General features: G+C 42.5%; 1 protein-coding gene across 1 annotated transcript in view; it reads right to left on the bottom strand.

The window, feature by feature from the left end:
• The window catches only part of LOC106603485 (G protein-coupled receptor kinase 6-like), a 43,090-nt gene that overhangs the window by 13,062 nt on the left and 13,126 nt on the right, over positions 1-16,902 (bottom strand). The window contains exons 3-8 of the mRNA XM_014197245.2: positions 8,999-9,111; positions 7,352-7,429; positions 7,025-7,125; positions 6,298-6,390; positions 1,966-2,029; positions 1,375-1,515 (exon numbers count right to left, since the gene is read on the bottom strand). Of these exons, the coding sequence (XP_014052720.1) occupies positions 1,375-1,515; positions 1,966-2,029; positions 6,298-6,390; positions 7,025-7,125; positions 7,352-7,429; positions 8,999-9,111 (590 nt within the window). The remainder of the gene's footprint in view (positions 1-1,374; positions 1,516-1,965; positions 2,030-6,297; positions 6,391-7,024; positions 7,126-7,351; positions 7,430-8,998; positions 9,112-16,902) is intronic.

The following is a 16,902-nucleotide window of genomic DNA, read 5'->3' as shown; positions in this document are numbered from 1 at the left end:
GCATTGCCTTTAAATTGTTTAACTTGAGTCAAACATTTTGGGTAGCCTTCCATAAGCTTCCCACAATAAGTTGGGTGAATTTTGGCACATTCCTCCTGACAGAGCTGGTGTAACTGAATCAGGTTTGTAGGCCTCCTTGCTCGCACACACTTTTTCAGTTCTGCCCACAAATTTTCTATAGGATTCAGGTCAGGGCTTTGTGATGGCCACTCCAATACCTTGACTTTGTTGTCCTTAAGCCATTTTGCCACAACTTTGGAAGTATGCTTGGGGTCATTGTCCATTTGGAAGACCCATTTGCGACCAAGCTTTAACTTCCTGACTGATGTCTTGAGATGTGGATTCAATATATCCACATCATTTTCTTGCCTCATGATGCCATCTATTTTGTGAAGTGCACCAGTCCATCCTGCAGCAAAGCACCCCCACAACATGATGTTGCCACCCCCGTACTTCATGGTTGGGATGGTGTTCTTCGATGGTGTTCCTCTTGCAAGCCTCCCCCTTTTTCCTCCAAACATAACAATGGTCATTATGGCCAAACAGTTCTATTTTTGTTTCATCAGACCAGAGGACATTTCCCCAAAAAGTACGATCTTTGTCTCCGTGTGGAGTTGCAAACTGTAGTCTGGCTTTTTTTATGGCGGTTTTGGAGCAGTGGCTTCTTCCTTGCTGAGCGGTCTTTCAGGTTATGTCGATTTGCACTTTTCGCACCAAAGTACGTTTAGCTCTATGAGACAGAACGCGTCTCCTTCCTGAACGGTATGACGGCTGCGTGGTCCCATGGTGTTTATACTTGCGTACTATTGTTTGTACAGATGAACGTGGTACCTTCAGGCGTTTGGAAATTGCTCCCAAGGATGAACCAGACTTGTGGAGGTCTACAACTTTTTTTCTGAGGTCTTGGCTGATTTCTTTTCATTTTCCTATGATGCCAAGCAAAGAGGCACTGAGTTTGAAGGTAGGCCTGGAAATACATCCACAGCTACACCTCCAATTGACTCAAATGATGTCAATTAGCCTATCAGAAGCATCTAAAGCCATGACTTCATTTTCTGGAATTTTCCAAGCTGTTTAAAGGCACAGTCAACTTAGTAAACTTCTGACCCACTGGAATTGTGATACAGTGAATTATAAGTGAAATAATATGTCTGTAAACAATTGTTGGAAAAAATTGTTTGTGTCATGCACAAAGTAGATGTCCTAACCAACTTGCCAAAACTATAGTTTGTTAACAATAAATTTTTGGAGTGGTTGAAAAACAAGTTTTAATGACTGCAACCTAAGTGTATGTAAACTTCCGACTTCAACTGTACATATATTATACATAATGTGACACATAGTAGGAGGTAAGTGAGTAGCTCATATACTTACTACAAACCTACTGTTGACTTTCTCTAGAATCTGCTTCTCATTCAAGGCCATGGACTCTCCTTTCCTCTTCTTGATCCTCTTCTTCTCCAACTTCTTACATGCGTACATCTTCCCTGTGGCACGCACCTGGCACGCACACACCTGACATGAAGAGTGGATGAAAGAGAGAGAGAGACAGAGAGAGAGGGAGAAGATAAATAGAGAAGGCAAGTTAACTGCAAATTGTAGGTTTTTCATAGTTGAACACCACAATGTCTACTCTCGCCCAGTAAATACACTGTAATGGAGGCATGACCATGACTCAGGCCATTCACATGAGGAGAGCCCAAGAGGACACCAGTTAATGGTACTTGTATCCCAAAAACACACAAAGACACAGTTGATAATTACGTTATGGGCCCATCAAATCACATCCACACTGAGATCTTTGTTGGTCCTAGTTGATCATTTATAAATTCATCCCTTTGAGGGTCTGATGATGAAGATTATAAGAGACCACTATCTTTATTTCTTATTATCCACTTGTAAAATATAATTCTAAATGAAAGGAAGCTTTAGTTAAGGAGACATAGAGACAGAGACAGACCTTACCTCACCGAAGCCTCCCTTCCCTAATACCCTGTACTGTCGGAATGTGTTCTTAGTGACTGGTTGCCTGTGAGAACACAGAAAAATGGTCAACACAATACAAAACAACAACGTTTTTGTCCCTTGTGGGAAAATGTGCTCAACTTTATCGACATACATTGACTGTACATCAGCAATGCATCTGAACATACACGACTTTGTAAGTCATTTTTACAAAATGTTTGCTTTAAAAACACTATTCTGTCAAAGGACAGCAATAGGGGGAATAAAACCCTCTTGTTTAATACGTTCTTTCTTATCTTGTAAATCGACTTGAGTTCGGCCCAACACCAAAGACCAGGTAGGACTACTTTCTTAAGGCCTTTAACAAAGTGTTGGCATATTTACTGTGAGTCAAAGTTGCGTCCCAAATGGGACACTATTCCCTATATAGTGCACTTCGTTTGACTAGAGCCCTACGGGCCCTGGTCAAAAGTTGTGCACTATAAAAAGGGAATAGGGTGACATTTGGGATACACACCGTGATGAAAGAGTAAGGTAAAACTTATCTCTTTAGTCACACCGATGACTCTTATAGGAAGACCATTGCATAAGCCTTGCCTCTGCTAGGCTGGAGAGTGGAGACATGTTCTGTTTGCTAATGTATTAAATATAGAGACCAGGACTCATGTATTTACATAAATAAATCTGTTCCCCAAAGGACTCGTTTGCATCCCATGCATGATAGGCCTGCTGGGATAAAGGTCTTTAAATGACCCATATAGGACAAACATGAGGATGGATATGAACAAAACCAAAACTGGAATGCGCAATAATGACTGTATAAAATAAATAATTGAAATACTGAGCTATATTGTATGCTCAAAACAATTGGGAAGTTATGTTATTTTATAATAATACAAATTGCTCAGAAAAATAGATTGTTTAATGAGTAATAATTTTTTTTCTCAAAGGTAGGGTTAAAAATGATTGACACCCATAAAGATTCTTATAAATAAAGTAGTCAAAAGTTTAGTATTTCTTCCCATATTCCAAGCACACAATAACTACATAAAGGTTGCGACTCTACAATCTTGCTGAATGCATTTGCAGTTTGTTTTGGTTGTGTTTCTGATTATTTTGTGCCCCATAGAAATGAATGGTAAATAACGTAGTGTCATTTTAGAGTCACTTTTATTGTAAATAAGAATAGAATATGTTTCTCAACACTTCTACATTAATGTGGACACTACCATGATTACGGATATCATGATCAAAGATCATAGCCCCAAGACATACTAACCTCCCGGTTATTGGTAAGCATTGGCGTCAACATGGGCCAGCATCCCTATGGAACGCTTTTGACACCTTGCAGAGTCCATGCCCCAACAAATGTCTTAATGTTTTGTACACTAAGCAGAGTGAGCAAAGACACAGCCCCACTAAGTTGTAGAGGGTACAGTGCCTTCGGAAAGTATTCAGACCCCTTGGATTTTTCCACATTTTGTTACGTTACAGCCTTATTCTAAAATTGATTAAATATTGTTTTCTCAGCAAATCAAATAAAATGTTATTTGTCACATACCCCGAATACAACCTTACAGTGAAATGCTTACTTACAAGCCCTTAACCAACAATGCTGTTTTAAGAAAAATAAGTGTTAAGAAAGTATTTACAAAAATAAACAGAAGTAAATATTTTTTTAATAAAAATAATAATTAAAGAGCAACAATAATGCTAATAATCTGGGCAGCCATTTCATTAGCCGTTCTGGAGTCTTATGGCTTGGGGGTAGAAGCTGTTAAGAAGCCTTTTGGACCTCAACTTGGCGCTCCGGTACTGCTTGCCGTGCGGTAGCAGAGAGAACAGTCTATTACTAGGGTGGCTGGAGTTTTTGGCAATTTGTTGGGCCTTCCTCTGACACCACCTGATATAGAGGTCCTGGATGGCAGGAAGCTTGACCCCAGTGATGTACTGGGCCGTACACACTACCCTCTGTAGTGCCTTGCGGTCGGAGGCAGAGCAGTTGCCATATCAGGCGGTGATGCAACCAGTCAGGATGCTCTCGACGAATAGGCATTGTTGTGCCCTCTTCACAACTGTCTTGGTGTGTTTGGACCATAATAATTAATTGGTGACGTGGACACCAAGGAACTTGAAGCTCTCAACCTGCTCCACTACAGCCCTGTCGATGAGAATGGGGGCGTGCTCGGCCCTCCTTTTCCTGTAGTCCACAATCATCTCCTTCGTCTTGATCACATTGAGGGAGAGGTTGTTATCCTGGCACCACACTGCCAAGTCTCTGACCTCCTCCCTATAGCCTGTCTCATCGTTGCCGTGATCAGGCCTACCACTGTTGTGTTTTCAGCACAGGGATAATGGTGTTGATGTGAGCCATGACCAGCCTTTCAAAGCATTTCATGGCTACAGATGTGAGTGCTACAGGTCAGGAGTCATTTAGGCAGATTACCTTGGTGTTCTTGGGCACAGGGACTATGGTGGTCAGCTTGAAACATGCTGGTTTTACAGACTCGGTCAGGGACAGGTTGAAAATGTCAGTGAAGACACTTGCCAGTTGGTCACAGTCGTCTGGAACATGTTCCAGTCTGTGCAAGCAAAACAGTTCTGTAGTTTAGAATCTGCATCATCTGACCACTTCCGTATTGAGCGGAATCTACACACAATACCCCATAATGACAAAGCGAAAACAGGTTTTTAGAAATGTTTGCAAATGCATAAAAAAACAAAAACAGAAATAGCTTATTTACATAAGTATTCAGACCCTTTGCTATGAGACTCGAAATTGAGCTCAGGTGCATCCTGTTTCCATTGATCATCCTTGAGATATTTCTACAACTTGATTGGAGTCCACCTGTGGTAAATTCAATTGATTGGGCATGATTTGCAAAGGCACACACCTGTCTATATAAGGTCCCACAGTTGACAGTGCATGCCAGAGCAAAAACCAAGCCATGAGATCGAAGGAATTGTCTGTAGAGCTCCGAGACAGGAATTTGTCGAGGCACAGATCTGAGGAAGGGTACCAAAACATTTCTGCAGCATTGAAGGTCCCCAAGACACAGTGGCCTCAATCATTCTGAAATGGAAGAAGTTTGGAACCACCAAGACTCTTCCTAGAGCTGGCCGCATGGGCAAACTGAGCAATCGGGAGAGAAGGGCCTTGGTCAGGGAGGTGACCAAGAACCCGATGGTCACTCTGACAGAGCTATAGAGTTCCTCTGTGGAGATGGGAGATTCTTCCAGAATAATAACCATCTCCGCAGCACTCCACCAATCAGGCCTTTATGGTAGAGTGGCCAGATGGAAGCCACTCCTCAGAAAGGCACATGACAGCCCGCTTGGAGTTCTCTAAGACTCTCAGACCATGAGAAACAGATTCTCTGGTCTGATGAAACCAAGACTGAACTCTTTGATCTGAATGCCAAGCCAAGTCATCATGCTGTGGGAATGCTTTTCAGTGGCAGGGACTGGGAGACTAGTCAGGATCGAGGGAAAGATGAATGGAGCAAAGTACAGAGAGATCCTTGATGAAAACCTGCTCCAGAGTGCTCAGGACCTCAGACTGGGGCGACGGTTCACCTTCCAACAGGACAACGACCCTAAGCACACAGCCAAGACAACACAGGAGTGGCTTCGGAACAAGTCACTGAATGTCCTTGAGTGGCCCAGCCAGAGCTCGGACTTGCACCTGATTGAACATTTCTGGAGAGACCTGAAAATAGCTGTGCAAAAACGCTCCCCATCTAACCTGAAATAGCTTGAGAGGATCTGCAGAGAAGAATGGGAGAAACTCCCCAAATACAGGTGTGCCAAGCTTGTAGCGTCATACCCAAGAAGACTCAATGCTATAATCACTGCCAAAGGTGCTTCAACAAAGTACTGAGTAAAGGGTCTGAATACTTATGTAAATGTGATATTTCTGTTTTTAATTTTTTATAAATTAGAAAAACTTTCTACAAACCTGTTTTTGTTTTGTCATTTTGGGGTATTGTGTGTAGATTGATGAGGGAAAAAAACAATTTAGTACATTTTAGAATAAGACTAACATAACAAAATGTGGAAAAAGTCAAGGGTTCTGACTACTTTCTGAAGGCACTGTATATGGAGGCGGTGTGAAGTAACAGTAACATTTAATCACTCGCGCTGTGTAGGGGTTTTATCAGGCTTATAAATCTGTCTGTCTGTCTGTCTGTCTGTCTGTCTGTCTGTCTGTCTGTCTGTCTGTCTGTCTGTCTGTCTGTCTGTCTGTCTGTCTGTCTGTCTGTCTGTCTGTCTGTCTGTCTGTCTGTCTGTCTGTCTGTCTGTCTGTCTGTCTGTCTGTCTGTCTGTCTGTACCTCTCCAGCCACTTCCACTGCAGGAATCGGTTATAGTACATGCTGTCGATGTAGTCTGCGAAGGGAGCCACACTCAGGTAGTCATGGATCAGTCTAAAACAGAGGACAGAGAGACAGAAGGCAGTCAGAACACAGACAGCCCACTAACTGGGCCTTAGGTCCCTCCTTAAGGCCCAGAGTTCTTCCTGGTCAGGTCACATGGTCAAGAAGACCCCCATGCCCTACACATATATCATGCTGCTACGCCATGGGCCCATCTCTCTGACTACTATACCCCAAACATCAGTTCACATCTAAACATTCATTAACCACAACCAGAGGCAGCAATGACACAAAGGGTATGTTCAGGGTCGTAGTGTTGTTGGAACAGTTGTGAGAATGTTCAAAAATAGAAACAATGCTGAATGGAATGGCGGGTGATTGAAGTGGCTAAGGGTGATTAATTAGAACAATATTCATCAGAAGCCACATACCCTCAACATGCTATTGACACGCCCAGTGTGGACAACTGTTCAGAGGATGTTGCACAATGCAGTAGACAGTTCATAGGAAAACTCACTGAAAATTACCCTTTATTCTTAACTGACTTCCTTTGTTGAATAATGGTGAAATGATCTTCAAATATCTACCTTTTCTGATCTTGAATACATCCCTTATGCTGAGTAAGTACTGTATGTTAGTGTATTCTCTGTGACTGTGTTTCTTCTGTGTTGAGAGACAGACTCACCTGGTGCACTCATTGAAGAGTTCTTTACAGGGCTCCTGCTCCAGCCTCTCTGTAAACTGACACACCATGTCCTCCCCCAACTCAGGAATGTGATCCTCTGACTACAGGGCGATGGAACACAATACAACGTGAATTACGGATATATGACATCATAGGCCCAGATTAAGCCCACTCCTGGATTAAAAAGCATGCTCGATGGAGTATCTCAATTGAAAGTGGTTTTTAGTCCAGGAATAGGTTGTCTGGGTCTGGGAAACCACACATCAACATTATTGAATATTTGACATCAAATCACTCATTGCCTGAGAATAGGTTATTCTACTGTACCTTTGGGCTGAAGTACTTGTCTAGGAGCTCCTGAGCACACTCCCTCCTCTTCTCATCTGGACTGACCTCATACTCTGCCTGGTGGGGGGAAGAAACAGTAACATACATTATTCAAACAGATGCACAAGCACACACCTGTACAGTGACATCTGCTCCAATAGGTCAGTTCTACCTTTTCCACTATAGCTAGTAGCCTACAACCACAGTACTTTCTGTACAACCTCTAATAGTACTAGAACCACGTTACCAAATCACTGTAGTAGGCATGAAATAGGAGAAACCGGCATGAAATAGGAAAATACTTTTTGAATCCATTGTTTATTTCATCATAAAATGTTTTCGTTTCATGCCTACTGAACACGACCCAGCCTACTGTAAGTACCTCCCTAGTACACTACAGCACAGTTCTACAGAGTAACTCACCTGGGTCCCACTCCTAACCACCATTTTGATTCATAGTTCTCTCTGGGTTGTTGATTCCTAAATCCCACCAAGTACAACAGCATCAGGCCCTTGTGTCATGCCATCCTCCACCCTCCATCCAGCAGCATGATTTACAGTACGCTAAGAGCCTCACTCTAAAGTGTGTCCGCTGGACTCGCAGCACAACTTGTCCATAATGGTTAGTGACAGTTCAGACGGTTCAAATCTCATTTGCTCTCTCTCATGTAGCCCAGGCTCTGTGAGAGGCAGGAAGGAGACAGTTCCGTAAAAGGACGTGCTCACTACTTATGAAGTCGGAGAAGACTGTCTGCTATCTCTTATTTCACAGTCAGCCATCTATTCATCATTCTACTTCCATTGACTATTGTCGCTGTGCTAGTAGCATCCTCCTATTAAGCTTTTTTCTACTTGTAGGCTTTTGCATTTGTTAATAAACCAGAGAGGATCTAGCTACAACAACACTCCTCAGATCAACATATACGTGTGGCAGTTATGTGTTAGAGGGAAGGAGGTAAAGCGGATAGGTCATGACTGAGTGTGTGACTGCGTGCATGCAGGAGTGAGTGTGGTGTATGTGTGTATATGTGTGCTCCAGAACAGTATATTAGAAGAATGCCACGGGGGTCAGCCAGGGTGGAGATAGGAAGTTCAGGTTTATCATAGAGCCATTAGGAGGGGGCTCTGAACAACAAACACCCTGGTAGGCTACCCCGCTCCCCCTCACCCTCCAACACTGCCCCCCCCCCCCCGGGACTGGGTGGGAAGAACACCACAAATGTGACCTAAACATTCTTCCACAAGAGCGTAGCGCGGGGCACATTCACTGAGAAAGAAGAGGAGGGGGGAGGGGCAGCGGAGGGTGGTATAATGACTTTGCTCCCAGAAGTCACAAGTTCCTGTATTCCATTAGCTACTAACCTCCCCTCCGACCCTTCCCTCCCCTCCCCTACTATCCTACTACCCTACCCTACCCTTCCCTTCCCTCCCCTCCTATCCTTCTACCCTTCCCTCCCCTACTATCCTCCTACCCTACCCTTCCCTTCCCTCCTATCCTTCTACCCTTCCCTCCCCTCCTATCCTTCCCTCCTACACTTTCCCCTAATACTTGAGAACTTGAGATACATCTAGATAAGCTAATTCAAAGTCCTTCTGAAGATGTGCATCTCGAGGAAAAACAAACAAGCATTTGTCTGTCTTTCTTACCACAGCGTCCAGAAATTTGACACAACGTCTCAGCTCAGCCCGGGTTTCACAGAACTGCCGAAAGAGCGTGCGTCCGATTGGCTGCCGCTCACAAAGGCTGATGTAGTCTTTCTCTGTGGAAGAACACAAGACAAGACAGAGAGGGAGTCAATGAGGGCCTCTCTCAGGGTAGAATGAAAACACTCAAGCACAAAAACACACATTAGAAGTCGGGCTGATGTATACAAATATATACTGTGCATAATACACGTGCTCACGCCTACTCAAATTCATTTGTGCACTTAAACACATTGTATACACACACACACACACACACACACACACACACACACACACACACACACACACACACACACACACACACACACACACACACACACACACACACACACACACACACACACACACACACACACACAGTGCATATTAGAAAATGTATGAGTACTATGGTATCAAACTATTCCCACAAACCTCTGCCTAACCACTGTAGGTGGAGAAATGGTAATGAATGAGGCCTAAACACACCCAACACACACAGAACAATCTCATCTTCAACTACTTAAACTAAACAGAAATGGTCCATCATCTCCTCACACGTGTAAACAGTAATATATAGAGGTATTCTACATGTATGCATGTATCCAAGTTATTAGGCCCCATTTCCTCTTTACCATATGTGTGTGTCTATGTGTGTGTGTGTGTGTGTGTGTGTGTGTGTGTGTGTGTGTGTGTGTGTGTGTGTGTGTGTGTGTGTGTGTGTGTGTGTGTGTGTGTGTGTGTGTGTGTGTGTGTGTGTGTGTGTGTGTGTGTGTGTGTGTGTGTGTGTGTGTGTGTGTGTGTGTGTGTGTCTGTGTGTGTCTATGTGTGTGTGTGTGTCTGGTGAATAACAAATTGCCAGAGGGAAACGGCGATTTGCATCTGTGGCTCAGGTAGACACAAAGGATATCCAGGAGGCTGTATGATGGATCCAGGAGGACGTGTGCAGGTGGCCGTTATTGATAGCAACCGTGACTAAATACATTGAGAGCTACTCCAAGGTCGTCTCGGTAACCAGAGAGCAGCTGTAGACACATACCAGCACACGTGCACACCGCTATAGCTAGCTGTTCATAAAGACGACGGCAGAGAATGTTCCTTTTCCATTCTCTGAATACGCAAAAGGAGAACATCCTTTGGTATTTTTCAGGAGCATACATTGTTTTGTAAGTGTTAGGCCTATATGTGCCGTAAGTTACCTTACATGCTCTCTACTCAAACACAAAAGCTCTACTGTGCCTTAATGAAATTCATTTAAGTTTATTTATAACTTAATTCATTTAGTTTTGTTAGAAGTTAATTCTGTTATGAGATAATACAGTTGAGATGTCCAGTGATGCACCCTAAGGTTTAAATCATGTTGTAGACAAATTTAGCAACACACTTTTCTTATTTGGGTCTACAATGTCTTATTTGTCATCGATCAAATTACAGATTTGCCCTTTAATGTCACTACAACAATAGAACTACCCATGTCTTTCCACTAAATCATTTTGATACATGCTCATGAGCTGTCGGTTACTGTGTATCTGTTGTGTATCTATAGGGCCTTATGTGCTCTGTCAGTGTATGTGGTCTCTGATTGGGTTCTGCAATGGAACGGTGAGGAGGACAAAACAAGATTTGACCCCCTAATGGCTGTTTCATAGAGATAATCGCATTAGCCACAATGCAATTTCTTTCAGTCCTTGACAGAGGCTCTATTGACAGTAAGATAGTTGGAAGAGATCATGCAGATCCCCCTCTGAGCCCTGGCCTTTCTCACATCTATTGTTGCTTTCAATGGATGGATGGTTTTTGGCCCTGTTACAAGACCACCTGACTCGACCAAAATGTGAGTCAGAAGATAGAGAGGAGAATTGAAGTCAGACAATAAATTCATCACTGCATTTGATGTCATTTAATAAATTCAACGACTATAAACTTGATTCCACAGGCTTCATGTTTACATCAATGATGGGCTTTTAAAAACCGTGTAGTGATGTTCCAATTGTGAAAATCATCCCACAAGATCACAGCCATTAAAACAGTAAGCTATTTGGATTCTGCGACATATTGCATTGGGGCTGATAGCCTGATACTGCACTCTGCCTTGTTCCATCTCTCTCTGCTTGCTGCTCTGACTATCAATAGGGGCAATTCTCTGATAACAGAGTAAAATGTATGGAGAGAGGAGGGAGGCAGAGAGTGTGAGCGGCAGTGTGGTAAACCTGAAGCCAGTGCTCATTAACAGTTACAGAGAGTGCACAAAGCTTTATTGACTGCCGGATGATTGGTGGCTACTCCAGGCCACCCATGGAGACCAGAGGGTCCCTTATTAGGGCTGAAGCCTGGGAGGAGGAGGGGAGAGGAAGAGGAGCGGAAATGAGAAACATCATTTCAGTCAGTGTCTCTCGTGTCTCTCTGCCCCGTTGGGTGGTAAGTGGCGTTAGTTTCCTGGGAGAGTGGAAGGACACCAAAATAAACTGGAGGTGTGCATGTGTTTTCTCCTGAGGGCATCAGACTCTTTTTCTCTGTCAAGCCTCGCCGGTAAACATGGAAGTTAAGGGTTTCCTGAGCCCCTCTCTCGGTCTCTTTCTCGACACTCTGTGCAAACTGCATGCAGAAGAAAAGCTTTGAGTTGGTAATCGGCCGCCTGTCTGTGTTTATCCCGCACAATCTCAGGGGGAGGTGGCTCTCTCTCTGTCGCTGTGTATCAGACAGCATCTGGTGAGGGTAAACACCAGGGAACAATGAGAGAAATCCACATGTCATCCACTCAGGCCTGTAATTATGCCCTATGTGTCATGACCTCCGCTGAGGTCGGTCCCTCTCCTTGTTCGGGCGGTGCTTGGTGGTCGACGTCACCGGGCTTCTAGCCATCGTCGATCCACTTTTCATTTTCCATTTGTTTTGTCTGTGGGTTTTTCACACCTGGTTTCAATTCCCCCCATTGCCTGTTCATTATTTAACCCTCTGTTTCCCACATGTCATTGTGCGTGTTTGTTCTATGTTGATGGCTGTGTCTGACGGCTGGTATTTTGTTGCCGGGTTTTGTACTATGCACCAGTGTAATGTTCGTGGTACCGGTATATTTCACGCACCATTGTATTGTTTCTATACTGGTGGTTTTCGTGTATTAAATACCTTGTCCACGCATCTCAGCTCTCCTGCACCTGACTCATTTTCACCAGTTACCCAAAGCCTTGACACTATGCTGTACTGTATGTATCGTGCCTTCAGAAAGTATTCACACCCCTTGACTTTTTCCACATTTTGTTGTGTTACAGCCTGAATTTTAAATGGATTAAATTGAGATTTTGTGTTTCTGGCCTTCACACTATACCCCATAATGTCAAAGTGGATTTAAAAAAAAAAATTTAACCAATTTATTCTAAATGAAAAGCTGAAATGTCTTGAGTCAATAAGTATTCAACCCCTTTGTTATGGCAAGCCTAAATACGTTCAGGAGTAGAAATGTGCTTAACAAGTCACATAAGAAGCTGCATGGACTCACTCCGTGTGAAATAATAGTGTTTAACTGTACCCCACATATACAATTATCTGTAAGGTCCCTCAGTCGAGCAGTGAATTTCAAACAAAGATTCAACCACAAAGACCACAGAGGTTTTCCAATGCCTCGCATAGAAGGGCCCCTATTGGTATATAGGTAACATGTTTTCACTTTGTCATTATGGGATATTTGGGTGAGAAATGTTTTTATTTAATCCATCTTGAATTCAGGCTATAACAACAAAATGTGGAATAAGTCAAGGGGTATGAATACTTTCTGAGGGCACTGTATGTCTGCAAAGCAACAGTAAATACTACAGTATTCAGTGGTGTTTTTGCAGACTTTAGCTTGCAAAAACAACAGTGAATTATACAGTAAAGTCTGCAAAAACACTACAGTAAATACTATAGTATTTAACCATAGTATATCATAGTATTTTTTCATGTGGATAATCTCTACATTAAAATGGATACTTTGCGATTTTGGCAATGAATCTACTTTCCCAGAGTCAGATGAACTTGTGGATACCATTTTTACGTCTCTGCGTGCAGTTTGAAGGAAGTTGCTAACTAGCGTCAGCGCAATTGCTAATTAGCATTAGTGCAATGACTGGAAGTCTATGGTGACTGCTAGCAAGCTAAAAACAACCTCCAACTTCATACTAGATGCAGAGACATAAAAGTGGTATCCATGAGTTCATCTGACTCTGGGGAAGTAGATAAAGGGATTTAAGCGAAACCAAATATTCAGAAATATCCTAAATGCACCATAGAAGAACTTGCATGAAGTGCTGTTTTTACTTCCTGATTGAAGAAAGTTGAGCGTCAGCTGAAGTGCTGTACCACTGTACTCCAGTGGAGCACCAAGAGTGGAAGTGAACAATACACCACTACAGACTCAAGACTACTTCACCCGCATGTTTTCTACCACCACCATTCCCACAATTCAGCACAGCACGGCAAAACTGACAGCGATGAGATGTAGGCCTAGAAGCCAGCTTGGCCCCGTAGATCTAGCTGCTGTAGCTTGAAAGCACAGCAAAAAAATTAAAAATAATAATAATTGTTCATGGCCTCGGGGTGACAGTATATATTTTTTAAGATTTGGGAACAATCAATGTGTCTATTGTATGTATGGAAGGCCACAATAGGAGCTGGAGTCATAACCCAAAAGGCCCTTGGCCAGGAGCCTCAGCCTAGTGATATGCATCTCAACCTAATCTCCTGCCTTATGGAGATAAATCACAATAATGAGGAAATCATTTGATTTCCTTTAACCTTAATATTTTTTTTTCTTTCTTTGTTCACCACCACCTCCCAACCTACTGTTTGACCCTGACCAATGGAGGAAAGTAGCCTATTTTCATAAATTGGGCTCAAATCCATACAATTGTTCTACTCTTATGAACAAAATAGGTAAGAACTAGGAAGAGGAGCCACAATCCCACTGTTTGCCCCTAGTTTGACACAGTGAGATTTTGCAATGAGTCAATAGTGTCAACCTGGTGATGTAACAATGCCCCAAACTGGGTGTAGGCTAAATACTGTAACGACAGCCTTGAAAACAGCCATCTCATCCTAAAGTTTGGGCTTTGAGCTTCCACTTATATTTAATTGTGTTACTTTAATTTAGACTGCATTAGTTTCATACAAAACACAATCTCTTAGAACTGCTGCAGAACAAACACTCAAATATGCAACACTTTTTTTCTACCATCTACATATTGTAAGACATTTCAATTATCGTTAGTGAGATCTCACAGCAAAACTGTCTGCGTTCTGTGTCTACTTTGTGTTCAAAACCAGTGACCTATAAACATTTGCCACCATTTTCTTTTTGAACGGCAGAGTGAATTAAAACAAACATGCGAGTCAGCTTCCTCTTTCTGCCCAGGCCACAGCTTCCTCTGTGGTAAAATTGAAACACGGTTACATTATGTCTGCCTCTGCTTCATGGCTGAAGTCAATGATAAAATGCACTCAGCATTTACAGGTTAAACAGGATTCACTTCATAATTATCCATCTGAAAGAGCGATGGATGAGAGGGATTTATAAACCCTCTCTGTGCCGCTTTAGAGAAGCTGCCGACAATGCCTCTAAACTATCGGAAAAGAGAAAAACTAAAGTTACCACAGCAGCCTATCTTCATCATTCACGTGTTCCACAGGATACAATGCAAGCCCCATGATTACAAAATACTGTGCAATTAGCTGATCTGCGTTGGTGTGACTCCATGTTCAACAACTCCTGACTACCACCAGCAGCACCAGCCACAAATATAAGATTGTCAATCACCATAAACACAACGCCAATATACTGTATGTTTCTTTGTGCACAAAATAGCCAATAACTAATGTACTTCCTAACAAAATAATGGGATGATTGAATAATGACTCCTGATTAGATAATAGGATAACTGACGCATATTATACAGGCCTGCATTCCAACTGTACTAAATTATACATACAGTATGCTTCTTGTCTTGAGGGGATGAGGTGGGGATTTCCTCCACCATTGAAAGCACTGTATGGCCAAGTGCCATCAGACTACTTCATAACATAACACAGTCCGTCATCACCAACCCCAACTTGACTTCTGTCAGACCCAGTGTCTGGGCGGCAGGTAGCCTAGCGGTTAAGGGTCAAGCTGGAAAAATCTGCCATCCTGCACCTGGGCAAGGCAGTTAACTCCCAACAACTACTGTTCCCTGGGCACTGATGATGTTGATTAAGGCAGCCCCCTCACCTCTCTGATTCAGAGAGGAAACATTTTGGGTTGAATGCAGTCAGTTGTGTACCTGACTAAGCATCCCCCTTCCCAGATCTACAGTTGACAAACTTCAATCTCAGCCTCTAGTTATTGTTTTGTGGGACTTTTCCACCTCTTACAGTGCCTTCAGAAAGTATTCATACCCCTTGACCCCTTGGAATATTTGTATCCTGTACAGACTTTTCACTCTGTCAATTAGGTTAATATTGTGGAGTAACTACAATGATGTTGATCCATCCTCAGTTTTCTCCTATCACAGCCATTAAACTATTTCAAATCAAATCAAATGTATTTATATAGCCCTTCGTACATCAGCTGATATCTCAAAGTGCTGTACAGAAACCCAGCCTAAAACCCCAAACAGCAAGCAATGCAGGTGTAGAAGCACAGTGGCTAGGAAAAACTCCCTAGAAAGGCCAAAACCTAGGAAGAAACCTAGAGAGTAACCAGGCTATGAGGGGTGGCCAGTCCTCTTCTGGCTGTGCCGGGTGGAGATTATAACAGCACATGGCCTAGATGTTCAAATGTTCATCAATGACAAGCATTGTCAAATAATAATAATCATAGTAGTTGTCGAGGGTGCAACAAGTCAGTAACACAAGAGTAAGTGTCAGTTGGCTTTTTCATAGCCGATCTTTGAGAGCATGTAACTGTTTTAAAGTCACTATTGGCCTCATGGTTTGCTTCCTCTCTATCAACTGAGTTAGGAAGGACGCCTGTATCTTTGTAGTGACTGGGTGTATTGATATGCCATCCAAAGTGTAATTAAGAACTTCACCATGCTCAAAGGGATATTCAATTCTTTCTTTTTTACCCATCTACCAATAGTGATCATTGCTAGCCAATCATTTTCAAGTTTTGCCATAGATTTTCAAGCAGATTTAAGTCAAAACTGTAACTCGGCCACTTGGGAACATTAACTGTCTTCTTGGTAAGCAACTCCAGTGTACAGTTGGCCTTGTTTTAGGCCGTGTTTTAGGTTATTGTACTGCTGAAAGGTGAATTCATCTCACAGTGTCTGGTGGAAAGCAGACTGAACCAGGTTTTCGTCTAGGATTTTGCCTGTGCTAAGCTCCATTTTTGTTAATTTTGTAACCTGAAAACTCCCCAGTCCTTAATGATTAGAAGCATACCCATAACATGATCCAGCCACCACTGTTCTTAAAAATATGGAGACTCAGTAATGGTACTCAGTAATGTGTTGTATTGGATTTTTCCCAAAGACAAAACCTTTTATTCAGGACAAAAATGTAATTGCTTTGCCACATTTTTTTGCAGTATTACTTTAGTGCCTTGTTGCAAACAAGATGCATGTTTTGGAATATTTTTTTTTCAATGTACAGGCTTCCTTCTTTTCACTCTGTCAACTAGGTTAGTATTGTGGAGTAACTACAATGTTGTTGATCCATCCTTAATATTCTCCTATCACAGCCATTAAACTCTGTAACTGTCTTTAAGTCACCATTGGTTCCTCTCCGGCAACTGAGTTAGGAAGGACGCCTGTATCTTTGTAGTGACTGGATGTATCCAAAGTGTAATCAATAATTTCACCATGCTCAAAGGGATATTCACTGTCTGCTTTTTTTCCTTATTTTCTTAACCTATA

The sequence above is a fragment of the Salmo salar genome, chromosome ssa04 (assembly GCF_905237065.1).
Source record: "Salmo salar chromosome ssa04, Ssal_v3.1, whole genome shotgun sequence".
Taxonomy (NCBI): Eukaryota; Metazoa; Chordata; class Actinopteri; order Salmoniformes; family Salmonidae; genus Salmo; species Salmo salar.
This window is presented reverse-complemented; position numbering and strand designations above follow the sequence as displayed.